Genomic DNA, 27,952 nt, shown 5'->3' on the forward strand with positions numbered 1-27,952 from the left:
AAGGGAGCCCCTGTGCCCTATAGGCATTCAAGACCACATCCACAACCCAGTGGGAGAGTCTCTGTTTCGACAGGGCAGCCCCCTTCCTGCAGCCCCCGTAACAGACAGAGGTTATCTGTCTTACGCAAGCTGGTTGTCGCTTCAACGTATGCCCTAAGCGCCCGCACCGGGCACAATAGGTCTGACACTCTTTCTGCACCCCCTGGAGAGCCTAGGGGATTGAAAGCAGCCAACTCGATTGATTGGTTCACATGATGGGGAGACAATCGTTTGGGTAGGAAGGATGGGTTCGGCCAGAGCACCACTCCTGACCCATCTGCGTGCCAGCGCAAACATGCCTGGCTCACTGACAAGGCATGGAGTCCACCCACCCGTTTTGCAGTCGCAATGGCAAGGAGTAATGCCGTCTTCATGGACAGCCGCGTCAGGTCTGCCTGACTTAGTGGCTCAAATGGGGGCAGACATAAGGACCTCAGAGCTACTTGTAGGTCCCATGATGTTGCCCTCAGGGTTCATGGTGGTTGAAGCCTCTGGGCTCCCTTCAGAAACTTCCTGATTAGGTAGTGGGGCCCTACCGTCTGGTTATCCACCCTTGCGTGTGTGGCCGAGATCGCGGCCATATAAACGCGCAGGGTAGATGCAGCTCTTCTGAAAACTAGCCGCCAATTAATGCTCTAAGCAAATTAAAGCAAAGGGTAGAAAGGTGAAATCGGCTGCCGCGCTAGCCGACGGATAGTCGACTATGCGTAGCCTACACACTTTACTCACCCCTGCCGAAATCAAACAAATTGCAAGTCGCAGCCCTTGGTGGACGAAGTCAAATCGAGGCACCAACCCTTGGGTTACAAGGCTACTTGCGACAAGCTAATATGGTATCTCTTACAACAAACAATGTTTGTGTGTCCTGCTAGTACGCTACCGCGAGAAAATAGAAGGAGCAGAACCTCGGGTGACTCCGGAATATATAGACTTTCTCGGGTCACCCAGGTGTCACAGGTGACTTTTTTGGTATAATTACTCGACCTGCGCATGCGCGAGATGGAACATCCAGTGCTAAAGCACCGCCTCTGGCGGTCAGTAGGAATGAAATAGAACACACACACGATGATTCCATTGATCCATTGATCCCTCAATGCCCAACAGGTGTGCAGCCCCCCCCCCCCCCCGGAGTCCACTCAGTCTGACTCGGGCCAGGTGAGGCTGCTGAGACCAGCCACCAGCAGAACACACTCCCACAATATTATACTGAGAATGTACCTATTCCACTGAGTACACATTGTACTGAGAATGTACCTATTCTACTGAGCACACATTGTACTGAGAATGTACCTATTCTACTGAATACATATTGTACTGAGAATGTACCTATTCTACTGAATACATATTGTACTGAGAATGTACCTATTCTACTGAATACATATTGTACTGAGAATGTACCTATTCTACTGAATACATATTGTACTGAGAATGTACCTATTCTACTGAATACATATTGTACTGATAATGTATATATTCTACTAAATACATATTGTACTGAGAATGTAACTATTCCACAGAAGATGTCCCCATTCTGCTTTTAGTACATTTTTATTCAAATCTCAAAAGTTTACAAACATTGTATTGTGTTGTCAAACATGATTCAAAAATAATAAAGGAATATTACTATTTGGTTAAAACAACTAATAATGATGTTATCAAAATCAATGTTTCACATTATCTGAATAAATTCTTTTCATTAATTAAAATTATAAAAAAACATTCAGATGAAAGACATTGAACATCATAGCGTAGTCTTATAGGTTATAATGGGTTATATTTTTAGTACAGTGTTAATGGCTTAATGAATTACTCCTTAGATGACAATGAAGAGTACGATATGAATACAGTTCTCTCAGACCTCCCATAGTAGAGATTCTTATTCAGGAAACAACATTAGTTGTTTTGGTTGTTTGATTATTTTATCACCAAACAAAGGTCCTAGTCTGTTTGATTGACAGGTGAGATGATGAGGGGGGCAGAGTTGTTACCTCCGTAATCACTGAAACCTGGGCTGAGGAGTGGATAGAGAGGCTCACTGAAGGTGCAGCCAGTAGCAGAGTAGAGATGAACCCTGGCTTCCACATCATAGAAGGAGACCAGACCCTCATCATAATCAACAAACACCCCCACCTTCTGGAGCCTAGCTTTCAGAGGGAGACGGACATCAGGGTCATCTCTAAATACCAAACCATCCTGGTAGCAGAGAAGAGCCCAGTAACCGTTCTCAGGGGTCAACTCTGTCCGACCTTTTCTGTCGATGGACTCTCTGACCACTCCTAAAGACCAGAGAGTCTTGTCTTTAACCTGGACCTCAAAGTAAAATCTCCCTGAGGAGAAGCTCTGCCTCGTGAGAACAAATGTACACCCTGTAAATCTCTTAGGGTTGTCTGGGAGTTTCTTCTCTAAACCTCCATGTACTTGTTTCCCATCCTCAGACAGGATGAGCCAGGGATGAGCTGTATCAGGATCCAGAGTCACATCTACTTCATACTGCTGGACCCTCTTCAGTTCAGCATCACGCAGCTTCTTCATCTCCATGTTCAGTGTCTCCTCCAGCTGATCCAGGGATCTCCTCAAGGTCCCTACGTATGACGGAGGACGGACCTCCACCGTGGTCCAGTCCCTGGGGGGTGGAGGATCCTTCAGGGATCTGAAGGTCTGGAGGAAGTGGAGGTGGTCTTCAGTGTGTGAGAGCTGCTTCACCTCTGAGCTTCTATTGGTCAGATCTTCTATTTCCTGCTCCAGCTCTTTGATGAGGTCTTCAGCTTGTTTCTCCGTGGATTTCAGTTTCTCTTTAACCATTTGGTTGAGGTCATCCTGGCACTTTTCAATGCGGCGCATCAGAGCAGTGAGGACCTGCACACCATCAGCTATCTCTCTGTCTGCATCTGCTTTGATGCGTTTAACTGTGTCTTTAATCTCCTGAATATTTTTTTGTCTCTCCTGGATCAACTGCTTAACTTCAGCCTCTATCTTCCCCAGCAGGGCCGTCTTCACTTCATATTCCTCCTTTAGAGGCATAACAGGATGGGACTTGTGGTCCGTCTCTGTGCAGAACCGACACACACACACCTGTTCAGTCTGGCAGAAGAGCTCCAGAAGTCGGTCGTGTTTCTTACACATCCTGTCTTCCAGACGGTCCATAGGCTCGACCAGCCGATGTTTCTTCAGGCCTGCGACTCTATGGTGTGGCTCCAGGTGGGTTTGGCAGTAAGAGGTAAGACACATTAGGCAGGACTTCACTGCCTTCAGCTGGGTCCCAGTACAGACGTCACAGGGAACTTCTCCTGGTTCAACACAAGGCTGCTCTTTTACTCGTAGGGACGTTCCAATCCGATCAACCATCTCTGAAAAGAGGATATTGACCCGTAAATCAGGTCTTGTGTTGAAAAGCTCGTTGCAAACGGGACATTTGTACTTGACTTGTCCATCCCAGAACTTAGTAATACAGGTTCTGCAGAAGTTGTGCCCACATGGTGTGGAAACTGGGCTGCTGAACACATCCAGACAGATGGAACATGAAAAGTTCTCTTCAGACCAGGAAGTGTTGGCAGAGGCCATTCCTAGACACAGACAACAAGGTTTATGTATTGAGCAATACCATTATTCTTGTCATTCCATTACGGGAAGAGAGGTTTTAACTTCCCTCAAAGTTGTTCTTCTTTACTGACCTTGATGCTGTTTCTGTCCGTCAGCGTGTTTCAAAATGCGTTTTATGTTTCTCCTGAACGAGCGCACTGTCCCAGGTCGGTTGCTTCGGTTGATCTGAACCTTCAGTTTCGTTTCGTCAACATGACGTCCACTCCCCTCCTCCCCAACCCCTGGCTCCTCCCCTAACCCCTGGCTCCGCCCCCAAGACACTTGGCTGCAATGCATTCATGCGCTGCGTTGGCCGATTCAAATGCGTTGATGTGTGTTCTCTTCTTTCTCTTCTTTCTGGAGCCGGGTTTCCGGGGCTTCCCCGAATACATTCTATCCAACCCCGATGCAATTATCAACAAACACAGACAGAGAGCAAAAAGCTGATTATTGGCGCTACGCTGCTGTATGATATGATATGAACTTTATTCGTCAGCTGGTGCTGAAATTTGTCTTGCGACCCAGCAGCCGTTGCATGTTTAAACAGAAAACATGAATTACACACATTGACATGACACATTGAAACACAACAAATGTACATTCATGGGTACAGATAGTCGAGAGCACATTGTCCACCACTTCGCCTGTCTCCGGTTTAGCATCAAAGTCGATTGATGGACAAAATACTTTTTTAGTCTAACCTTCTTGAAAAGTGGTACCTCGTATCTCCTTCCTGAGGGCAATAACCTGTATTCACTATACAAAACATGATTAGTGTTTGAGGTGATGTTTTTTGCCAACCTCAGCATGCTGTTGTCATACATGGAAGCATACAGCTCCTGAAGTGGTTGTCCAACAATCTTTGAACAAATGTTTAGTTGTTGTAACATTTGTGACTTTAGGGCTACAGACAGACATCCATACCAGGTGGTACTGCAGTACTGAAGAACACTCATAATGACAGAAGTGAAAAACAAAAGAAGAATCCTTCTACTGGCACCAAAAGATCTTAAACGGCGAAGGAAATAGATTCTTTGCTTTGTTTTCTTACACACTGATTCAATCTGATCTTTCCATGAAAGAAGATGGTCTATTGCTACTCCTAGGTATGTGTATGAACATACCTGATCGATCTGTTCACTATGAATAGTAATAGGAGATTTGCATATCTCCAGTGGTGCACCAAAAACAATCTCTTCTGTCTTTTTTGTGTTTATGATGAGAGCGTTGTTATCACTCCATTCAACCACCTTATTTACTCTCTGCTGGTGCAGTCCAGGGTCACTGAAACTATTTAAAAGAGAAATTAAAACTGTGTCGTCAGAGTACTTTAGAATGTACTGATCTGGTCCTTTGCTCCTACCCTCAGACAGACATTCTTCAGTACGACAACTGTCAGTATAAAGAGTGAAGAGTACAGCTGAGCTTACACAACCCTGTGGAGCGCCAACATTTGTAGTTAATGCTGAGGAAAGGGTTCTGTTCACCTTTACTCTCTGTACTCTGTTGGTTAAGAAACATGCATACCAGTGAATCAAATATGGATTCAGTTCTAACTGGACCATCTTTGACACCAATATATCAGACTGTATCGTGTTGAAGGCTGAAGAAAAGTCCAAGAACAACACCCTTGCATAGTTGTCTTTAGACTGATCTAGATGTTTTGTAATCAGGTGGACCAGTGTGGCGACCGCATCCTCTGTACCGCAGCCAGGGGCGTTGCGAGGTAGTGTGGGGGCCCCAAGCAAGAATTCTTAGGGGGCCGATTGTTGACGGGGGGGGGGGGGGGGGGGGGGGGGTGAAGACGTGGCCGATGGATGATCTTTTTTTTTTTCTTTTTTTTTTTGGGGGGGCCTTTTGGGGGCCCTAGTAGTGGCCCGGGGCCCCAAGCAATTGCCTGGTATGCCTAATGTGACGCGGCGCCTCTGACCGCAGCCCTTTTTATAAGCAAACTGACAGGGGTCAAGTTTCTCTTTGGTTAAACTAACAAGATATCGTAGCAGTATTCTTTCAAGTGATTTCATGATCACTGAAGTGAGGGCTATGGGTCTATAATCCTTATGCTCTTTTGGACTTCGGATTTTTGGTAGTGGTTTTATGTAGGAGGTTTTCCAAGACAGAGGGATTGTGTGTGTGTCTACAGAGGTTTGGAATATAGGTTGCCACACTGGAGCCAGCTCAGATGCAAAGTTCTTGAGGAGGAAAGCACTGCACTCATCTGGCCCATTAGCTTTCCCTGTATTGGTACACCGAAACACCCTTCTCACATCCTCTTTAGTGATGGTAATTCTGTCTGAGGGGGCAGGTATTACGGCCTTAAGTATCTCAGTGCACTTTGAGGAATTATCTAATGATTCAAATCTAGCAAAGAATGTGTTTAGGTCATTGCTTAAGGCACCTGAGAGTATGGGGAGAGTATGAACTCTCCCCGATGTGCACAGTGCACACGCATCACATGAAAGAAGAAGGAGTTAATGAATAACTAATAGTTTCGTCCAAAGTAACATTCTAACAGTTGACGAGGTTTAAACCCCGGATTCAGTTTCTTCCTTCCCGCTAATGATTGATCAGGTGTCGCGTCACTCATCAGTCAGCTGTCAATCACCTTGTCACTCACATGACCACGAGGACACCAGCTCAGCCAATCAGACTCCCTCTCCCGGACACAGAAACAATAACAAAACGTACCAATGCGTGTCGCCATCAAATAAAATAACAGTGCATTATAAAAAGTCATAAATGCAGGCTATCTTTGTATGCTTTCTATCTTACTTGAAGAAACGGTAACCTCAACTGAAGCCTCAACCTTGAAAAGATCACGGTAAGTGAATGGGAAATATACCCCTGCCACTTTGTTTCAAAGGTCCCATGGCATGAACATTTCACTTTATGAGGTTTCTAACATTAATATGAGTTCCCCTAGCCTGCCTATGGTCCCCCAGCGGCTAGGAACGACGTTCGGTGTAAAACGAGCTCTAGGTATCCTGCTCTGCCTTTGAGAAATGAAGACTCAGAAGCTCTGATTTCGAACTTGGCCCCATATGTCGTCATAAGGGGCCAAGTTACCTCCCCTTTCTCTGCCTCGCCCGCCCAGAGAATTTTGCCCGCCAATGAGACAATGAGCTACGACCATGCGAGCGCCACGTGTGTGTGTGTGTGTGTGTGTGTGTGTGTGTGTGTGTGTGTGTGTGTGTGTGTGTGTGTGTGTGTGTGTGTGTGTGTGTGTGTGTGTGTGTGTGTACTAGGGGTGAAACGGATCAGTGTGTCCACGGTTCGGTTCAGATAACCGTTTTGGGCCTCGGTTTCGGATACGGTTCGGATTAGGATCATGTCCGTGATAGAAAATAGGCGGACTTTTTTTTGACGGAGGGTTTGGGGGAGAAACACAAAAATGAATGAGACCCACAGGCTATTTGCAATGTGTTAATTGACTGCAATCAGACAACTTGCAAGGCTTTTTTGTGCAATAAATGTTCCCCTAAATGCATTTGAAAACATGGTGCACTGAGTGTAACATGTAAGGGATAACGGCCGACGAGGCTTAGAACTCTGGCGACGAGCGCAGCATGAAGCCAGAGTTGCCTCTACCTGTCCATTATTTCCATCGAACCGGTCGACCTCGAAGGCCGTTATCCCGCTTATCACCCGTTTGTATTTATCTCCCGTATATTTAGAATATAATTGTATCAATTACTTTCTTTAAATTTAGGAATCGTGCGCTTGAAAAGCCCAGTTTGTTTTGAACGCTGACAGGCTGAAGGGAGGGGCGGGAAAAGTCTCATTGGCTCGGGCAGCACTGGAGAGAATGCATTCCGCTGGGTCCTAAACACCCTTTTGTATCGGACGTAGGCTGCTACAGTAGGCAAAATACGCTACATAAGGCAATGCCTTCATGAAACCGAAATCCGCGGATCTCCAGAATGCTCCGAACTGTGGTAAACGAACCGAACGGATTCGGATACAATTCGAATCCGCTGCAGGCCTAGTGTGTACACACACACTGTAACGTTTGTTGCACACATAACCAAGAAGTGATGTACACTTCTTTTTTATTTGGATAACCGTTCTGCTGTTGGTGTTATGGCGCATACACGTCGGGTTCTCTGACGTCTCCTGTATTTCCACAAAGAGACTCGTAGCGGGGGTTATCTCAGCCATGGTTGAGAAGGAATTGACGGAAAGGAACTTTGGATTTGACTCTCTGAAGCACATGAACCGCGACATGGAGGAGAAAGGGATTGTTGCAGGCGATTGTCTCCAGACAATCGCCTGCAACAATCCCTTTCTCCTCCATGTCGCGGTTCAGTCTACTTCAGATTGATGTGGCAGTGGATATAGATATCTATGTATCGTATGATATCATTTAGATATAGAGCTCCAGGACTCACAGAGTGTTCTAGAATATTTACAGAACACGGCTAAAGTCTGTGTGCGCCTCGCCATTGCGATACATCCGCTGTAAACAGAGCGCATGGTACCGTGGCTGCAAGCTGCTCAGGGCCACACCCCCACCCTCCTCCTTGACCCGCCTCTAATAAACGGCACGTTTGTGAAAGCTCGTTGTGGGACTGGCCCGTGGTGGCTGTAATTCTGCACCACGATTGAATTTCTTGAACGTCTTGCATTAGGGGACCAGTAACAGCTATATAAAAGCATTCATAAATTAGCATTCCATGGGAACTTTAAAGTATAGGAAGAGTTTGTTTGCGTCAACGAAGGTACTACAATAACTATTTGTTGTTCACGTCGGAGGTCCCATCAGGAATCTTGTGCTCATTAATACTTTCATTAACGTTGTGTATGCTAAGAGTTACATGAGCAGCACTGCTGACTGGGTTTCCACTGTTTGCCGCTGGCCATGGCCTTGCAGTAATACTTGTGTATAAAGGGTGTTCCGTTACATGTATGTTTCCCCTGTGTAATTCAGTCTTTTATGTTTATTGATGGTCCTGTGATGCCATCTAGTGGCGAACTTTGGTATTGTTCTGAAATACGTTCTGATATGTATGCCTTGGACTCCTTTACACTACATTCACTTGATCAGAAAGCATGGTGCTCGCACTCACATCTTAATAATATGTTAAGATGATTTGATGTATAATGAGATTAAGGAAACTTTGTAAACAAATTAGATGGATGGATATTCTTACGTTAGCAAGCTAACTTAGTAGCTAAGCTAATTTTACAGCATTCTGTTATACTGAAATGTTGTACTTTCATTTCTCAGTTTTACCCTACTTCACCTCACCATAAAGAGTGAACTGCAACTTTTCGTCTGGGTGGTTTGTTGAAGAGGAGTTTATACTATCTGTCGACCCTGGCAAGGCGCTGGGGGTAGAGGGCAGAACAAAGGGTTCTTTAAGGGCGTATTCACACCTGCCTTGTTTGGTTCGAACCAAAACAATCGCTGGTGCGGACCTTTTGGGCTGGTGAGAATAAAAACCATCAAACTCTGGGGCGGACCAACCAGCCGGTCCGAGACCCAGCCCGAGAGGTGGTCTCGGTTCGCTTCCAAACGAACCCTGGTGCTGATTACTCAATGAGCAACAGGTGTGTCCCTCACGAAGCCCCAGAGTCCAATCAGACTCAGCAGGTGAGGCTGCTTCAACCAGCCGTCCTCCACACACACTCCCACGCTGACATGGACTGAACAATATTTGACTAAACAAATCAACATATGCTTACCGTTGCAGTTTGAACACACATCATTTTGATGCGTAACAATGATAAACACAATCCTGGATGAGCTAGAAAGGAGAGGAGAGATAGGAGAGAGGAGGAAGAGAAGAGAGAGGAAGGAGAGAGGAGAAATGAAGAGGAGAGGATGGAGAGGAGAGCTGACTAGACAAAGTCAAGATACTCACACACATCTTTACACATAGTCACTGTGAGCTTTGTATCGGTGTGTTACACTTGTTGGGTTATTGTAAGGTGGACATTAAAAGTCATTTACTGGCTCATCAGCAACAAACGTGTGCAGTTATTACGGGATTTTAATCTTTCCTTGAATCCCATCATGTGTAAAAGGGTTTTTATGCAACATAGTTGTTTTTGTTTAATCCCAATGATAAAGTACCTATTCTATTGAATAAACATTTTACGGAGATTGTACCTATTCATCTGAGAATGCACCTATTCCACTGAATACATTTTGTACTGATAATGTAACTATTCCACTGAATACATACTGAACTGAGAACGTACCTATTCCACTGAATAGATACTGAGAATGTACCTTTTCTACTGCATACATATTGTACTGAGAATGTACCTATTCCACTGAATATATATATTGTACTGAGAATGTACCTATTCCACTGAATACATATTGTCCTGAGAATGTACCTATTCCTGCACTGAATATATATATTGTACTGAGAATGTACCTATTCCACTGAATACATATTGTCCTGAGAATGTACCTATTCCACTGAATATATATTGTACTGAGAATGTAACTATCACACAGAAGATGTCCCGATTCTACTTTTAGTACATTTTTATTCAAATCTCAAAAGTTTACAAACATTGTATTGTGTTGTCAAACATGATACATGAGTTTATTGTTTATCTTATATGGTATATAATTTAATATTGTGTTTCTTTCTGTAAGATACTGGACAATCAATTTCCTTGAGGGAGTCATCCCAAAAGGATCAATAAAGCCTAATCTAATCTAATCTAATGATTCAAAAAATAATAAACAAATATTACTATTTGGTTAAATCAATTTATGATAATGTAATCAAAATCAATGTTTCACCTTATCGAATACATTTATTTTTTCATTAAATACAATCATAAAAAAACATTCAGATAAAAGAGATTGAACATTATAGTGTAGTCTTATAGGTTATAATGGGTTATATTTTTTATAATACAGTGTTCGTGGTTTAATGAATTATTCCTTGTTAAATGACAGTGAAAAGTAAGATATGAATACAGTTCTCTCAGACCTCCCATAGTAGAGATTCTAATTCAGGAAAAAACATTAGTTGTTTTGGTCGTTTGATTATTTTATTACCAAACAAAGGTCCTAGTCTGTTTGATTGACAGGTGAGATGATGAGGGGGGCAGAGTTGTTACCTAGATAAACAGGGGAACCTGGGTAGAAGAATGGATAGAGAGGCTCACTGAAGGTGCAGCCAGTAGCAGAGTAGAGATGAACCCTGGCTTCCACATCATAGAAGGAGACCAGACCCTCATCATAATCAACAAACACCCCCACCTTCTGGAGCTCAGCTCTCAGAGGGACACGGACAGAAGGGTTATCTCTAAATACCAACACATCCTTGTTGGTGAGAAGAGTCCAATAACCCGTCTCAGGGGTCCACCTGGTCCCACCTTTTCTGTCTATGGACTCTCTGACCACTCCTAACCACCATGCAGTCTTGTCTTTAACCTGGACCTCAAAGTAAAATCTCCCTGAGGAGAAGCTCTGCCTCGTGAGCACAGATATACACTGTGTAAATCTCTTAGGGTTGAATGGGATTCTCTTCACTACACCTCCATTATGTACCTGTTTCCCATCCTCAGACAGGGTGAGCCAGGGATGAGCTGTATGAGGATCCAGAGTCACATCTACTTCATACTTCTGGACCCTCTTCAGTTCAGCATCATCAGGCAGCTTCTTCATCTCCATGTTCAGTGTCTCCTCCAGCTGATCCAGGGATCTCCTCAAGGTCCCTGCGTATGACGGAGGACGGACCTCCACCGTGGTCCAGTCCCTGGTGGGTGGAGGATCCTTCAGGGATCTGAAGGCCTGGAGGAAGTGGAGGTGGCCTTTAGTCTGTGAGAGCTGCTTCACCTCTGAGCTTCTATTGGTCAGATCTTCTATTTCCTGCTCCAGCTCTTTGATGAGGTCTTCAGCTTGTTTCTCTGTGGATTTCAGTTTCTCTTTCACCATTTGGTTGAGATCATCCTGGCACTTTTCAATGCGGCGCATCAGAGCAGTGAGGACCTGCACACCATCAGCTATCTCTCTGTCTGCGTCTGCTTTGATGCGTTTAACTGTGTCTTTAATCTCCTGAATATTTTTTTGTCTCTCCTGGATCAACTGTTTAACTTCAGCCTCCATCTTCCCCAGCTGGGCCGTCTTCACTTCATATTCCTCCTTTAGAGGTACAACAGGATGTGACTTGTGGTCCGTCTCTGTGCAGAACTGACACACACACACCTGTTCAGTCTTGCAGAAGAGCTCCAGAAGTCGGTCGTGTTTCTTACACATCTTGTCGTCCAGACGGTCCATAGGCTCGACCAGCCGATGTTTCTTCAGGCCTGCGACTCTATGGTGTGGCTCCAGGTGGGTTTGGCAGTAAGAGGTAAGACACACTAGGCAGGACTTCACGGCCTTCAGCTGGGTCCCAGTACAGACATCACAGGGAACTTCTCCTGGTTCAACACAAGGCTGCTCTTTTACTCGTAGGGACGTTCCAAACCGATCAACCATCTCTGAAATTAGGATATTGACCCGTAAATCAGGTCTTGTGTTGAAAAGCTCGTTGCAAACGGGACATTTGTACTTGACTTGTCCATCCCAGAACTTAGTAATACAGGTTCTGCAGAAGTTGTGTCCACACGGTGTGGAAACTGGGCTGCTGAACACATCCAGACAGATGGAACATGAAAAGTTCTCTTCCGGCCAGGAGGTGTTAGCAGAGGCCATTCCTAGACACAGACGACAAGGTTTATGTATTGAGCAATACCATTATTATATTTTTAATTCCATAACGGCAGTATTGTTTTTAAATTCTCTCAAAGTTGTGCTTCTTTACTCACCTTGATGTTGTTTCTGTCCGTCAGCGTGTTTCAAAATGCGTTTTATTTTTCTCCTGACCGAGAGAACTGCTTCCACGTCGGGTGCTTTGGTTGATCTGAACCTTAAGTTTAGTTTCCTCTACCTGACGTCCTCTCCCCTCGTCTCCTAACCCCTGGCTCCTCCCCTAACCCCTGGCTCCGCCCACACGACACATGGCTGCACTGCGTTCATGCACTTTGCTAACTCCCTGAACAGGTTCTTCAACCGGTTTGACACCCAGGACTACACCGCCTCCTGTGAAGGCGCTGGTAGAACCCCAGCACCCACCCTTCACTCAGGAGGATGTACAGCCACAGCTGGCCAGGTGCAAAATTGGCCAGGCCCCGGGGCCGGATGGCATCCCGGCAAGGGTGCTAAAGCTCTGTGCCACGGAGCTCTGCCCAGTCTTCCACTCCGTCTTCTGGGATTCATACAGAACAGCTAAAGTTCCCGACCTATGGAAGACCTCAACCATTGCACCAATACCCCCAAAACCCCGCCAGTCAGAGCCCAACCACTTCCGTCCAGTTGCACTCACGCTCATCATAACGAAGTGCATGGAGAAGATAATGCCTCACCTCATCCCGTCAACCGTCGGACCACAGCTGGACCCTCACCAGTTTGCATACAGGCCGAAACGTGGGACGGAGGACGTAGTGGCGTGCCTCCTCCACCCCCTCCTCCACCATCTCCAGACACCAAACCACTTAGCATCAGTCCTGTGTGTCGACACCACCTCTGCATTCAACACTATCCAGCGGCACCAGGTCATCGAGACGCTCAAACATCTGGACATTATTCCCCTCCACCTTCACTGGATATACAATTCCCTCAGCAACAGACCGCATGCAGTGAGAGTAGGTACAGCAACATCATCAACCCTCATCACCAACACCGGAGCACCTCAGGGCTGCGTCCTCAGTCCTTTTCTGTGTACCCTCCACACAAATGACTGCAGCAGCCCAGCCCCCATCACCACCTACTATAAAGATGCAGACGACACGGCCATGATAGGTCTACTCAGTGACAACAATTCCACCACAGCATACCAACAGTCAACCACACAGTTTACACAGAGGTGCACAGACAACTATCTCCAGTTAAACAATGACAAAACAAAGGAAAAGGTCATACACACAGCCAACACACCTCCTACATTCAATCGCACATTCATCAGAGGACAACCAGTTGAACTAGTCAACAGTTTCAAATACCTAGGGCTCACCATAGATAACAAACTCAACTCCAACCAACATGTCATTAACCCTATCCACGGCTTTATGTCATACGCAAACTGAGATCACTGTCTGTGGCCCCCCTACACCTCCTACTCCTCTACAAAAGCATCATCCAACCCATCCTAGTGTACTGTTCCCCCTGCTGCTTCACCCTGCTCACTGTCACCAGCAAAAACAGACTCCTCAAAACCCCACACATAGCATCCAAGATAATCACCCTCCCCACCCCCAGCCTGTCAGAGGCAAATGAGCTCGCTGTAGCACCCCTGGCACGTGTAATAGTCAGCGTCCCTGACCATTCCCTTAGCCAATTCTTCCAATTACTCCCATCTGGCCGCAGATATAGGGGAATGAACCGGAGAAAAGCCCAATAAAAAAAACTTTTAGTCCCCTCAGCTATCATAGCAGTGAACAAAAATATGTAAATTTTTCGTCACTGTATATGGTTCATGTCATGTTTATTCCTGTCTACATGTTTTTCTGTGGAATTTGTGGGAAGAGGGTTTATCTGTTGTATATGTGGGGAAATAATTTATTTGATATGTGTGCTAGTGTTGCTACACTGTGTTCTGTCTCTTCAAATGTATGCTGCCATGAAACCAACTTGACTTGACTGTGTGAGAACAATTATCCCCTTGGGGACAATAAAGAACCGGTCCTACTAAATGACTACCTGTGTTGGCCTCTTCAAATGCGTTGATGTGAGTTCTTCTTCTTCTTGGGGTTTTACGGCGGTTGGCATCCACAACTTGGTGCATTACCGCCCTCTTCTGATCCAGTTAATGAATCAAAACCAAAATATCCAAACACTCATTCACACCTTCTTTCTACTCTATATCCTATCATATAACCCTGTTTCTCTCAAAAAGCCTAACAATACTTTTGTACAATTCCTCTTCACTAATCTTAAAATATTTTCCAAAGTATATTCCTGCATACCCAATTCTCTCAATTGATTTTTCATACTTTCCCTCTCCATCCCATAACCACTACAGTTCATTAAAACATGTTCCACTGTCTCGTCTACCTGGCACCCCTCACATAATCCAGTGGGGTGTTTTCCTATCAAATTCATTGTTTTATTTAGTGCACTGTGCCCCAACCTTAACCTTATCAAAATGTGTTCATCCTTCCTCTGACCACTATACCTTATTTTAACATTAACACTTTTTTGAATATTATATAAATATCTCCCTTTCTCCTCACTGTCCCATTTGTCTTGCCACATTTTGTTAACTTTTTCCCATATCAGGCTTTTAACTTCTGCCTCACTTAAACTGATATTCATTTCTACTTTTTCCTTCTCCAATGCCTTCTTCGCCATCTCCCCTCCCAACATTCAAACAAACAAGATTCTTGTCCTCCATTAACTCTTCAATCACTTTTCCATTCCTGTCTTTATGATTCCCTCCCCACATTGTGTTATGAGCATTGAAGTCTGCACACCAGATTATCTTGTGTCTTTCTATCCCTTTAATCCTAACTATCTTATCATTCTCTAACCTTTGACATGGATTATAGTAATTAACAACAACAAACTCCTCTCCCCCTCCCATACCTCCACCACTCTGCACTCTTGTTCCGTTCCTATTTCTAATACCCTGTATGATATACCTCGCTTAATAAATGTTACACACCCTCCACCAGCCCCTTCACCTTCACTCCTGTCTCTCCTTATACCTACATATCCATAAATAACTAAATCTAACACTGGTTTCAAAAACGTTTCTTGAATGCGTTGCGTATTACTTGTGGTTTTCCTTTCATTTCTCTTTAAACATATTTAACCTCCCGGCCATTAGCCACCCAGCTCCTTGCATTCCACTGTAGGGTTCTCACCATGGTTATGATGTCTTCTCACCGGCTCCTGACTACTCTGTGTATTTATCTCAGCTACCAAAGCCTCCCATTTTAACCCTTCCATCCCCAAATAATCCTTGGCTGCCTTAGCTATCGTCTGTATGCTCGTTGTCTTTGATGTGGAGTCTCTAGTAGAGTTCATCACTGCTGCCACAAACATCCCCACCTGCTTCTCATCTCCCCACACTTTGTTCCATCGTGCTGCTCTCCCACCGACTCCCTTGTCACTTCCCTTCCGCCCCCCAGGCTGCTACCATTCCCTGACTCTTAGCACCTTGCCTCTGTTTTACCACCTTCACTGCTCCTGCATAGGTCCCTTTGTCCAACACTTTAACCTTCTGAACTGCAACTTCCTCTTTCATTTTTTCACAGCCTCCAAAAGTGACGACATGTTCACCCCCACAACTACAACACTTTAACTTGGCCCCCTCACACTTCCCATACTCTTGATCCCCTGAGCATTTCACACACCTCCTCTTTTCCTCACAGATTTTAGCGATGTGCCCAAATCTTTGACACTGAAAGCACCTCATTGTGTCGTGACCACGCCCTAAACGGCTGGTTTAACCTGTGCGCACTGATTACTCAATGAGCAACAGGTGTGTCCCTCACCAAGCCCCAGAGTCCAATCAGACTCAGCAGGTGAGGCTGCTTCAACCAGCCGTCCTCCACACACACTCCCACGCTGACATGGACTGAACAATATTTGACCAAACAAATCAACATATGTTTACCGTTGCAGTTTGAACACACATCATTTTGATGCATAACAATGATAAACACAATCCTGGATGAGCTGGAAAGGAGAGGAGAGATAGGAGAGAGGAGGAAGAGAAGAGAGAGGAAGGAGAGAGGAGAGACGAAGAGGAGAGGATGGAGAGGAGAGCCGACAAGACAAAGTCACGGTACTCACACACATTGGGGGAATCTTTACGTATAGTCACTGTGAGCTTTGTATCGGTGTGTTGCACTTGTTGGGTTGTTGTAAGGTGGACATTAAAAGTCATTTACTGGCTCATCAGCTACAAATGAGTGCAGTTATTATGGGATTTTAATCTTTCCTTGAATCCCATCATGTGTAAAAGGGTTTTTATGCAACATAGTTGTTTTTGTTTTATCCCAATGATAAAGTACCTAATCTATTGAATATACATTGTACTGAGATTGTACCTATTCCTCTGAGAATGTACCTATTCCACTGAATACATATTGTACTGAGAATGCACCTATTCCACTGAATACATATTGTACTGAGAATGTACCTATTCCACTGAATACATTTTGTACTGAAAATGTACCTATTCCACTGAGTACATACTGAGAATGTACCTACTCCACTGAATACATATTGTACTGAGAATGTACCTATTCCAATACATATTGTACTGAGAATGTACCTATTCCACTGAACACATATTGTTCTGATAATGTATCTATTCTACTGAATACATTTTGTACTGATAATGTACCTATTCCGCTGAATATATATTGTACTGAGAATGTACCTATTCCACTGAATACATACTGAGAATATACCTTTTCTACTGAATACATATTGTACTGAGAATGTACCTATTCCACTGAATACATACTGAGAATGTACCTTTTCTACTGAATACATATTGTACTGAGAATGTACCTATTCCACTGAATACATATTGTACTGAGAATATACCTATTCCACTGAATACATATTGTACTGAGAATGTACCTATTCCACTGAATGCATATTGTCCTGAGAATGTACCTATTCCACTGAATATATATTGCACTGAGAATGAAACTATTCCACAGAAGATGTCCCCATTCTACTTTTAGTACATTTTTATTCAAATCTCAAAAGTTTACAAACATTGTACTGTGTTGTCAAACATGATTCAAAGATTAAAGTAATATTACTATTTGCTTAAATCAACTAATACATTGATCAAAATCAATGTTTCACCTTATCTAATACATTTCCTTTTTCATTAATTGAAAATATTAAACATTCAGATAAAAGTTATTGATTATAAAGTAGACTTAAAGGTTATAATGGGTTATATTTTTTTATAGAACAGTGTTAATGGCTTAATGAATCAGTTATTATAGTTATAGTTATTATTAGTTATATAGTAATTGCTTTGATTATTTTATCACCATACAAAGGTCCTAGTCTGTTTGATTGACAGGTGAGATGATGAGGGGGGCGGAGTTGTTACCTTGAAAAACATGGGAACATGGGGTGAGGAGTGCATGGAGAGGCTCACTGAAGGTGCAGCCAGTAGAAGAGTAGAGATGAACCCTGGCTTCCACATCATAGAAGGAGACCACACCCTCATCATAATCAACAAACACCCCCACCTTCTGGAGCCCAGCTCTCAGAGGGAGACGGACAGCAGGGTCATCTCTAAATACCAACCCATCCTGGTAGTAGAGAAGAGTCCAGCAACCGTTCTCAGGGGTCCACCTGATCAGACCTTTTCTGACGATGGACTCTCTGACCACTCCTAACAACCAATCATTATTGTCTTTAACCTGGACCTCAAAGTAAAATCTCCCTGAGGAGAAGCTCTGCCTCGTGAGAACACCTCCCAACAGTGTAAATCTCTTAGGGTTGTCTGGGAGTCTCTTCCTCACACCTCCATCATGTACTTGTTTCCCATCCTCAGACAGGATGAGACGGGGATGAGCTGTATCAGGATCCAGAGTCACATCTACTTCATACTGCTGGACCCTCTTCAGTTCAGCATCACGCAGCTTCTTCATCTCCATGTTCAGTGTCTCCTGCAGCTGATCCAGGGATCTCCTCAAGGTCCCTACGTATGACGGAGGACGGACCTCCACCGTGGTCCAGTCCCTGGTGGGTGGAGGATCCTTCAGGGATCTGAAGGCCTGGAGGAAGTGGAGGTGGTCTTCAGTGTGTGAGAGCTGCTTCACCTCTGAGCTTCTATTGGTCAGATCTTCTATTTCCTGTTCCAGCTCTTTGATGAGGTCTTCAGCTTGTTTCTCTGTGGATTTCAGTTTCTCTTTAACCATTTGGTTGAGATCATCCTGGCACTTTTCAATGTGGCGCATCAGAGCAGTGAGGACCTGCACACCATCAGCTATCTCTCTGTCTGCGTCTGCTTTGCTGCGTTTAACTGTGTCTTTAATCTCCTGAATATTCTTTTGTCTCTCCTGGATCAACTGCTTAACTTCAGCCTCTATCTTCCCCAGCTGGGCCGTCTTCACTTCATATTCCTCCTTCAGAGGTATAACAGGATGTGACTTGTGGTCCGTCACTGTGCACAACAGACACACACACACCTGTTCAGTCTGGCAGAAGAGCTCCAGAAGTCGGTCGTGTTTCTTACACATCCTGTCGTCCAGACGGTCCATAGGCTCGACCAGCCGATGTTTCTTCAGGCCTGCGGCTCTATGGTGTGGCTCCAGGTGGGTTTGGCAGTAAGAGGTAAGACACATTAGGCAAGACTTCACGGCCTTCAGCTGGGTCCCAGTACAGACGTCACAGGGAACTTCTGCTGGTTCAACACAAGGCTGCTCTTTTACTCGTAGGGACGTTCCAAACCGATCAACCATCTCTGAAATTAGGATATTGACCCGTAAATCAGGTCTTGTCTTGAAAAGCTCGTTGCAAACAGGACATTTGTACTTGACTTGTTCATCCCAGAACTTAGTAATACAGGCTCTGCAGAAGTTGTGTCCACATGGTGTGGAAACTGGGCTGCTGAACACATCCAGACAGATGGAACATGAAAAGTTCTCTTCAGGCCAGGAGGTGTTAGCAGAGGCCATTCCTAGACACAGACGACAAGGTTCATGTATTGAGCAATCCCATTATTCTTGTCATTCCATTGCGGGAAGAGAGGTTTAAACTTCCCTCAAAGTTGTTCTTCTGTACTGACCTTGATGCTGTTTCTGTCCGTCAGCGTGTTTCAAAATGCGTTTTATGTTTCTCCTGAACGAGTGCACTGCTTCCAGGTCGGTTGCTTCGGTTGATCTGGACCTTCAGTTTCGTTTCGTCAACATGAAGTCCCCTCCCCTCCTCCCCTAACCCCTGGCTCCTCCCCTAACCCCTGGCTCCTCCCCTAACCCCTGGCTCCGCACTCAAGACACTTGGCTGCAATGCATTCATGCGCTGCGTTGGCCGATTCAAATGCGTTGATGTGTGTTCTCTTCTTTCTCTTCTATCTGGAGTTAAGTGACCCGGATTTCCGGGGCTTCCCGGAATACATTATATCCAACCCCGATACAATTTTCAACAAACACAGACAGAGAGCAAAAAGCTGTTGATTGGCGCTACGCTGCTGTAGGAACTCTCCCCGATGTGCACGCGCACAATCACATGATAGAAGAAGAAGGAGTTAATGAATAACTAATTGTCTCGTCCAAAGTAACATTCTAGTTGACGAGGTTTAAACCCCGGATTCAGTTTCTTCCTTCCCGCTAATGATTGATCAGGTGTCGCGTCACTCATCAGTCAGCTGTCAATCACCTTGTCACTCACATGACCACGAGGACACCAGCTCAGCCAATCAGACTCCCTCCCCCGGACACAGAAACAATAACAAAACGTAGCAATGGTGCCGCCATCGAATAAAATAACAATGCAGTATAAAAAGTCATAAATGCAGGCTACTTCATGATATGTATCACATTATGGGGCATGATTATCTTTGTATCATGTTGTGTGTCAGTAGTCTGTAACCTGAATATGGGGTTAGAACAGAGAAGGCATACCTATCCATGTTCTGAATCTTCTTCTGCTGGACCGAATACGTCTTGAAAGGTAACCAGTGAAAGCTGAGGAGGAGTCGGGGTCCAGACCGGGACCGGGACCGGGTCCTGGGAGGGGAGCAGCGCTTATTATTATGGGATGTGAGGAGATGAAAGCCCAGCACATGACAGACTGAAGGCCTGAGACGGAGATGCAGACGGACGCCGTGGCGCGCTACGAGGAGGAGGAGGAGGAGGAGGAAGAGGAAGAGGAGGAGAGGGAGGAGGACGAGGGGGAGGAGGAGGAGATGCCCGCCGGCTTCATCAGGAACTCGGTGCTGGAGGAGAACCACCTCATGAGCAACCTCCGCCAGCAGGGGCTGAAGCAGCCCGCCGTGCCGGAGCGCTGCCGAGCCGGGGGCCGCCAGGAGGTCCTGGATCCCCTGGATGAAGAAGAAGGAGGCGGGCAGGCCGCCGGACAAGGCCCCGCCCCGGGTCAACGGGGGGCCCCTGTTCCACGGGGCGGAGCTCACCATGTCCCAGAAGGCGGGCCAGCCGCTGCACATCCGCGTGACGCCGGACCCCCGGAACAGCACGGCCACCCTGGAGATCAGCGGCCCGCGGGCCGAGGACTTCTACTCCACCACCACCGTCATCCCCACGCCGGGCCTGCAGAGACCCCGCATCACCATCGTGCCGCGGCCCCCCTCCGGCCCCCCGGGGCCCAGGGCCGCCGGGGACCTGAGCTGCAAGTCCCCGGTCACCATAACGACCGTCTCCAGGGCCTCGTCCCCGGACCGGAGCCCCGGCGCCCGCTCCCCGGTCTCCGTCCTCTCCGTCAGCAGGAAGTCCAACATCACCACCACCGAGGAAAACCGGATCCACATCCACCTGGGCCCCGCGGGGCCCCGCCCGGGGGAGGGGCCCGGGGGGGCGGGGCTGAGCGTCCGGACGCTGGGCGTGGCCGAGGGGAGGGAGACCTCCACGGGGACGGTCCTCCGGTCCCCTCGCCAGGCCGGCGCCACGGCGACGGGGAAGATGACGAGCAGCATCACCATCACGCCCATCACCTCGGCAACCTGCCGGCCCACGCAGCCGCCGGTGAGTACCCCCCGTGACCTGTGACCCCCGCTGGGTGACCTGTGACCCCCGCTGGGTGACCCCCGCTGGGCGACCTGTGACCCCCGCTGGGCGACCTGTGACCCCCGCTGGGTGACCTGTGACCCCCGCTGGGTGACCTGTGACCCCCGCTGGGTGACCTGTGACCCCCGCTGGGTGACCTGTGACCCCCGCTGGGTGACATGTGACCCCCGCTTGGTTCCCTCTGGTCTCTGATTGGACGGTTCCTCTCCCGGTTGGTAGAGAGGCTCAAGCGCGACTGGGTACCGTTTTTGTTTCTTAGAGCACATTCATCTGAACTGTTTACTGGCAGATGGGTCTGAAGGGTTTCTGATGGTATGAAGGGGCGTGTGTTCCCTATAGAGCAGCTGACCTCTTCCCACTACTCATGTTGACATGTGTTCATGCATGACGTTCAATTCTATTTCATTTTATTTGTATCCCCCTCAATCCCAGGTACAGCCTCAGAGAGCTGAACAGGCCGTGTGTTTATGAACCGTATTGAACGGCCGTTGAGTCCTCGCTGTAGATCAGATGAATGAGTGACTGCCGCTCGCTCCCCTGACAGAGCTTCACTGGGCACACCGTTACGTCATTTACATTTAGGACCTTTAGCAGACGCTTTTATCCGGAGCGACTTACAATAAGTGTTTTCGTCATAAGAAAGTAAAACAATAAATCTCTGTCGGTACGATAAGGATGTTCATAAAACCATGTGCCAATCACCAACAATCACTGGGTTAACCCGTTCCCCGTACTCAACAGAGATAGCTAGGATAAGCTGCTACATAACTAAGTACTATAGCTCAATGCAACACACAATAAGTGCGTACATTAAGAGCCAGGATGTACAACATACAACCAGTCGGAGGGGAGGGGCTTGAGACCTCTCTGCACAGCCAGCCCTGCTGGGCGGAGTCTAGGAGTTCACCTGCAGAGTCCAGGTGACCTCTGACCAGGTGAGTCTCGGGTCTTGTTCAGCCGGTGAGGGACTCTGCGGTCCTCACATCGGTCAGTGGTTGTCTGAACGCGGTCCTGAGCGGTGAACAGGCCCCGCCCCCAGGCCCTCCCCCTGACCACACCGCCCGTCACCCTCCTGACCGTCGGCCGGTGTCGTGTGTTCGATCCCCAGCCCGGCGCCGCGTCCCGGATCCCGATGTCCAGGGGCCTGAAGACCTCCGCCAAGGCGGGCGCGGCCGTCGCCACGGTAACCAGGATGGAGTCGCGCTCCGAGGGTCAGCTGATGAAGATCGAGCTGAGGAGGTCGGCCGGGTGTGGCCCCGCCTCCTCGTCGGGCGGGAAGAGCTGAGCGTCTCCGTGGCGACGGCGTCTGGTCACGCGGACGACAAGATGTCCGCCGGACCCCTCGGGCTAGTGGGCGGGGCTTAGAGCCAACCGCATTTAGAGGAATAAAAACCAGGTTATTTTATGGATATTATTGTTGAATGATGATTTTTATCGATGTTATTTTATTTAGCAGGCGAAGATATCGACTCATTTGCATGGTTTTAGAGGACTCAAAGCACTGGTTATTCTGAACTACACGTGCCTTGACTGTAATGCCTTCTCGTTGGGGACGGCCAGCTAGAGTATATTTTAATATAACTCACATTTATACCATGTGTTTATTTATCTGCTGCTTCCGGAGGATTCTAATCACTGAATGATCGTGTATGGAGAGACTGTCATGTACACTCTCTCATGTTTCTGTCCATAATAAACAATATTTATCTCTACAGTAACACTTTCTAGGCATTACTTGGAATTCTTCGATTTTAGAACACCTCAATAAAAGATAAAGTATAGTATTCTGTAAGATTAACAATTTCTGCCATTTATTGAAATGAGCCAACCGTCACAAGTCGTCCAATAAGTAATCCCTTTACGTTTTCGCTAAATACTTAATAATCACAGCTCTGCATGCACATATGCATATCTTTAATCCTATATTTTGGGCTTGCCATGGCAATGTAATGTTTTCCATTCCAAAGCCCCTTTGGGGAGAGAGAGAGAGAGAGAGAGAGAGAGAGAGAGAGAGAGAGAGAGAGAGAGAGAGAGAGAGAGAGAGAGAGAGAGAGAGAGAGAGAGAGAGAGAGAGAGAGAGAGAGAGAGAGAGAGAGAGAGAGAGAGAGAGAGAGAGAGAGAGAGAGAGAGAGAGAGAGAGAGAGAGAGAGAGAGAGAGAGACAGAGAGAGAGAGAGAGAGACAGAGAGAGACAGAGAGAGACAGAGAGAGACAGAGAGAGACAGAGAGACCTACTCTACCTAACAGGAGGTTCAGAAGGCCGTTTCAATCTGCCCTTAAACTGGAAGTCATATATATATGTGTGGGTGTATAGATGTACGACAATTCAAAACACATATGTAGAAAAATGTAGTTATATATCTCGATATAAGACTAATAAACCAGTCGACGGAGTGGGAGTACGCCTCCGGCTTTTTCAGGGATTTTCTTTTGTAAAGTTTGCATCGTTTGAAGAACTAGAGTACCCCCTGGCGGTTAAAGTGGGACACACACACACGCACACGCACACACACGATTCCATTGATCCCTCAATGCCCAACAGGTGTGCAGCCCCCCCCATCGCCAGAGTCCACTCAGTCTGACTCGGGCCAGGTGAGGCTGCTGAGACCAGCCACCAGCAGAACACACTCCCACAATATTATACTGAGAATGTACCTATTCCACTGAGTACACATTGTACCGACAATGTACCTATTCTACTGAATACATATTGTTCTGAGAATGTACCTGTTCCACTGAATACATATTGTACTGAGAATGTAACGATTCCACAGAAGATGTCGTCATTCTACTTTTAGTTCATTTTTATTCAAATCTCAAAAGTTTACAAACATTGTTTTGTGTTGACAAACATGATTCAAAAATAATAAAGGAATATTACTATTTGGTTAAAAAAACTTATGATAATGTTATCAAAATCAACATTTCACATTATCGAATTACAATTTTTTCATTAATTAAAAATATAAAAAAACATTCAGATAAACGACATTGAACATTATAGTGTAGTCTTATAGGTTATAATGGTTCAATTTTTTACAGTACACAGTGTTAATGGCTTAATGAATTATTCCTCCGTTAAATGACGTGTGAAAAATGAAAGTAAGATATGAATAAAGTTCTCTCAGACCTCCCATAGCAGAGATTCTAATTCAGGAAACAACATTAGTTGTTTTGGTTGTTTGATTATTTTTTTACCAAACAAAGGTCCTAGTCTGTTTGATTGACAGGTGAGATGATGAGGGGGGCAGAGTTGTTACCTTCATAAACAGGGGGACCTGGACAGAGGAATGAATAGAGAGGCTCACTGAAGGTGCAGCCAGTAGCAGAGTAGAGATGAACCCTGGCTTCCACATCATAGAAGGAGACCAGACCCTCATCATAATCAACAAACACCCCCACCTTCTGGAGCCCAGCTCTCAGAGGGACACGGACACCAGGGTTATCTCTAAATACCAACTTATCCTTGGTGTAGAGGAGAGTCCAGTAACCCGTCTCAGGGGTCCCCCTGGACCCACCTTTTCTGTCAATGGACTCTCTGACCACTCCTAACCACCAATAAGTCTTGTCTTTAACCTGGACCTCAAAGTAAAATCTCCCTGAGGAGAAGCTCTGCCTCATGAGAACACCTCCCCACCGTGTAATTCTCTTAGGGTTGTCTGGGAGTGTCTTCTCTACACCTCCATCATGTACCTGTTTCCCATCCTCAGACAGGGTGAGCTTGGGATGAGCTGTATCAGGATCCAGAGTCACATCTACTTCATACTGCTGGACCCTCTTCAGTTCAGCAGCTTCACGCAGCTTCTTCATCTCCATGTTCAGTGTCTCCTCCAGCTGATCCAGGGATCTCCTCAAGGTCCCTACGTATGACGGAGGACGGACCTCCACCGTGGTCCAGTCCCTGGTGGGTGGAGGATCCTTCAGGGATCTGAAGGTCTGGAGGAAGTGGAGGTGGTCTTTAGTCTCGGAGAGCTGCTTCACCTCTGAGCTTCTATTGGTCAGATCTTCTATTTCCTGCTCCAGCTCTTTGATGAGGTATTCAGCTTGTTTCTCTGTGGATTTCAGTTTCTCTTTAACCATTTGGTTGAGATCATCCTGGCACTTTTCAATGCGGCGCATCAGAGCAGTGAGGACCTGCACACCATCAGCTATCTCTCTGTCTGCGTCTGCTTTGCTGCGTTTAACTGTGTCCTTAATATCCTGAATATTTTTTTGTCTCTCCTGGATCAACTGCTTAACTTCAGCCTCTATCTTCCCCAGCTGGGCCGTCTTCACTTCATATTCCTCCTTTAGAGGTACAACAGGATGGGACTTGTGGTCCGTCTCTGTGCAGAACTGACACACACACACCTGTTCAGTCTTGCAGAAGAGCTCCAGAAGTCGGTCGTGTTTCTTACACATCCTGTCGTCCAGACGGTCCATAGGCTCGACCAGCCGATGTTTCTTCAGGCCTGCGACTCTATGGTGTGGCTCCAGGTGTGTTTGGCAGAAAGAGGTAAGACACATTAGGCAGGACTTCACGGCCTTCAGCTGGGTCCCAGTACAGACGTCACAGGGAACTTCTGCACGTTCAACACAAGGCTGCTCTTTTACTCGTAGGGACGTTCCAATCCGATCAACCATCTCTGAAAAGAGGATATTGACCCGTAAATCAGGCCTTGTGTTGAAAAGCTCGTTGCAAACGGGACATTTGTACTTGACTTGTTCATCCCAGAACTTAGTAATACAGGTTCTGCAGAAGTTGTGTCCACATGGTGTGGAAACTGGGCTGCTGAACACATCCAGACAGATGGAACATGAAAAGTTCTCTTCAGACCAGGAGGTGTTAGCAGAGGCCATCCTAGACACAGACGACAAGGTTTATGTATTGAGCAATACCATTATTCTTGTCATTCCATTACGGGAGGAGAGGTTTTAACTTCCCTCAAAGTTGATCTTCTTTACTGACCTTGATGCTGTTTCTGTCCGTCAGCGTGTTTCAAAATGCGTTTTATTTTTCTCCTGAACGAGCATAAAACTTCCAGGTCGGTTGCTTCGTTTGATCTGAACCTTCAGTTTCGTTTCGTCAACATGACGTCCTCTCCCCTCCGCCTCTAACCCCTGGGTCCTCCCCTAACCCCTGGCTCCGCCCCCAAGACACTTGGCTGCAATGTATTCATGCACTTTGCTAACTCCCTGAATAGGTTCTTCAACCGGTTTGACACCCAGGACTACACCGCCTCCTGTGGAGGCACTGGTAGAACCCCAGCACCCACCCTTCACTCAGGAGGGTGTACAGCCACAGCTAGCCAGGTGCAAAATTGGCAAGGCCCCGGGGCCGGATGGCATCCCGGCAAGGGTGCTAAAGCTCTGTGCCACAGAGCTCTGCCCAGTCTTCCACTCCGTCTTGTTGGATTCATACAGAACAGCTAAAGTTCCCGACCTATGGAAGACCTCAACCATTGCACCAATACCCCCAAAACCCCGCCAGTCAGAGCCCAACCACTTCCGTCCGGTTGCACTCACGCCCATCATAACGAAGTGCATGGACAAGATAATGCTTCACCCCATCCTGTCAACCGTCGGACCACAGCTGGACCCTCACCAGTTTGCACACAGGCCGAAACGTGGGACGGAGGACGCAGTGGCATGCCTCCTCCGCTCCCTCCTCCACCATCTCCAGACACCAAACCACTCAGCATCAGTCCTGTGCGTCGACACCACCTCTGCATTCAACACATTCCAGCGGCACCAGGTCATCGAGACGCTCAAACATCTGGACATTATTCCCCTCCACCTTCACTGGATATACAATTCCCTCAGCAACAGACCGCATGCAGTGAGAGTAGGTACAGCAACATCATCAACCCTCATCACCAACACCGGAGCACCTCAGGGCTGCGTCCTCAGTCCTTTTCTGTGTACCCTCCACACAAATGACTGCAGCAGCCCAGCCCCCATCACCACCTACTATAAAGATGCAGACGACACGGCCATAGTAGGTCTACTCAGGGACAACAATTCCACCACAGAATACCAACAGTCAACCACACAGTTTACACAGTGGTGCACAGACAAGTATCTCCAGTTAAACAATGACAAAACAAAGGAAAAGGTCATACACACAGCCAAGACACCTCCTACATTCAATCGCACATTCATCAGAGGACAACCAGTTGAACTAGTCAACAGTTTCAAATACCTAGGGCTCACCATAGATAACAAACTCAACTCCAACCAACATGTCATTAACCCTATCCACGGCTTTATGTCATACGCAAACTGAGATCACTGTCTGTGGCCCCCCTACCCCTCTTACTCCTCTACAAAAGCATCATCCAACCCATCCTAGTGTACTGTTCCCCCTGCTGCTTCACCCTGCTCACTGTCACCAGCAAAAACAGACTCCTCAAAACCCCACACATAGCATCCAAGATAATCACCCTCCCCACCCCCAGCCTGTCAGAGGCAAATGAGCTCGCTGTAGCACCCCTGGCACGTGCAATAGTCAGCGTCCCTGACCATTCCCTTAGCCAATTCTTCAAATTAATTATCTGTCCGCAGATATAGGGTAATGAACTGGAGAAAAGCCCAAAAAAAAAAGTTTAGTCCCCTCAGCT

The 27,952-nt window shown here is 46.6% G+C and overlaps 3 protein-coding genes across 4 annotated transcripts; all 3 read right to left on the reverse strand.

Moving 5' to 3' along the window:
* Positions 1–1,764: 1,764 nt before the first annotated feature.
* On the reverse strand, positions 1,765–12,531 carry LOC130374832 (uncharacterized). Its single transcript, XM_056581809.1, has 4 exons — positions 12,397–12,531; positions 10,661–12,285; positions 3,711–3,804; positions 1,765–3,602 (listed from the first exon to the last, which is right to left on the reverse strand). Exons 2-4 carry the CDS (start codon positions 12,281–12,283, stop codon positions 1,978–1,980), a joined length of 3,342 nt encoding a protein of 1,113 aa, XP_056437784.1. The 5' UTR covers positions 12,284–12,285; positions 12,397–12,531; the 3' UTR covers positions 1,765–1,977.
* Positions 12,532–16,742: 4,211 nt separating this feature from the next.
* Positions 16,743–26,351, reverse strand: LOC130374670 (E3 ubiquitin-protein ligase TRIM39-like). Of its 2 annotated transcripts, none has more exons than XM_056581601.1 (2): positions 26,302–26,351; positions 16,743–19,292 (listed from the first exon to the last, which is right to left on the reverse strand). In XM_056581601.1, exon 2 carries the CDS (start codon positions 19,288–19,290, stop codon positions 17,665–17,667), a length of 1,626 nt encoding a protein of 541 aa, XP_056437576.1. In that variant the 5' UTR covers positions 19,291–19,292; positions 26,302–26,351; the 3' UTR covers positions 16,743–17,664. The 2 variants fall into 2 exon arrangements, with proteins under 2 accessions (XP_056437576.1, XP_056437575.1); XM_056581600.1 differs by lacking the exon at positions 26,302–26,351 and adding an exon at positions 19,401–19,538.
* LOC130374669 (E3 ubiquitin-protein ligase TRIM39-like) lies at positions 24,537–26,381 on the reverse strand. Its single transcript, XM_056581599.1, has 2 exons — positions 26,302–26,381; positions 24,537–26,193 (listed from the first exon to the last, which is right to left on the reverse strand). Exon 2 carries the CDS (start codon positions 26,190–26,192, stop codon positions 24,564–24,566), a length of 1,629 nt encoding a protein of 542 aa, XP_056437574.1. The 5' UTR covers position 26,193; positions 26,302–26,381; the 3' UTR covers positions 24,537–24,563.
* Positions 26,382–27,952: the final 1,571 nt, after the last annotated feature.

The sequence above is a fragment of the Gadus chalcogrammus genome, chromosome 21 (genome assembly GCF_026213295.1).
Source record: "Gadus chalcogrammus isolate NIFS_2021 chromosome 21, NIFS_Gcha_1.0, whole genome shotgun sequence".
Lineage (NCBI taxonomy): Eukaryota > Metazoa > Chordata > Actinopteri > Gadiformes > Gadidae > Gadus > Gadus chalcogrammus.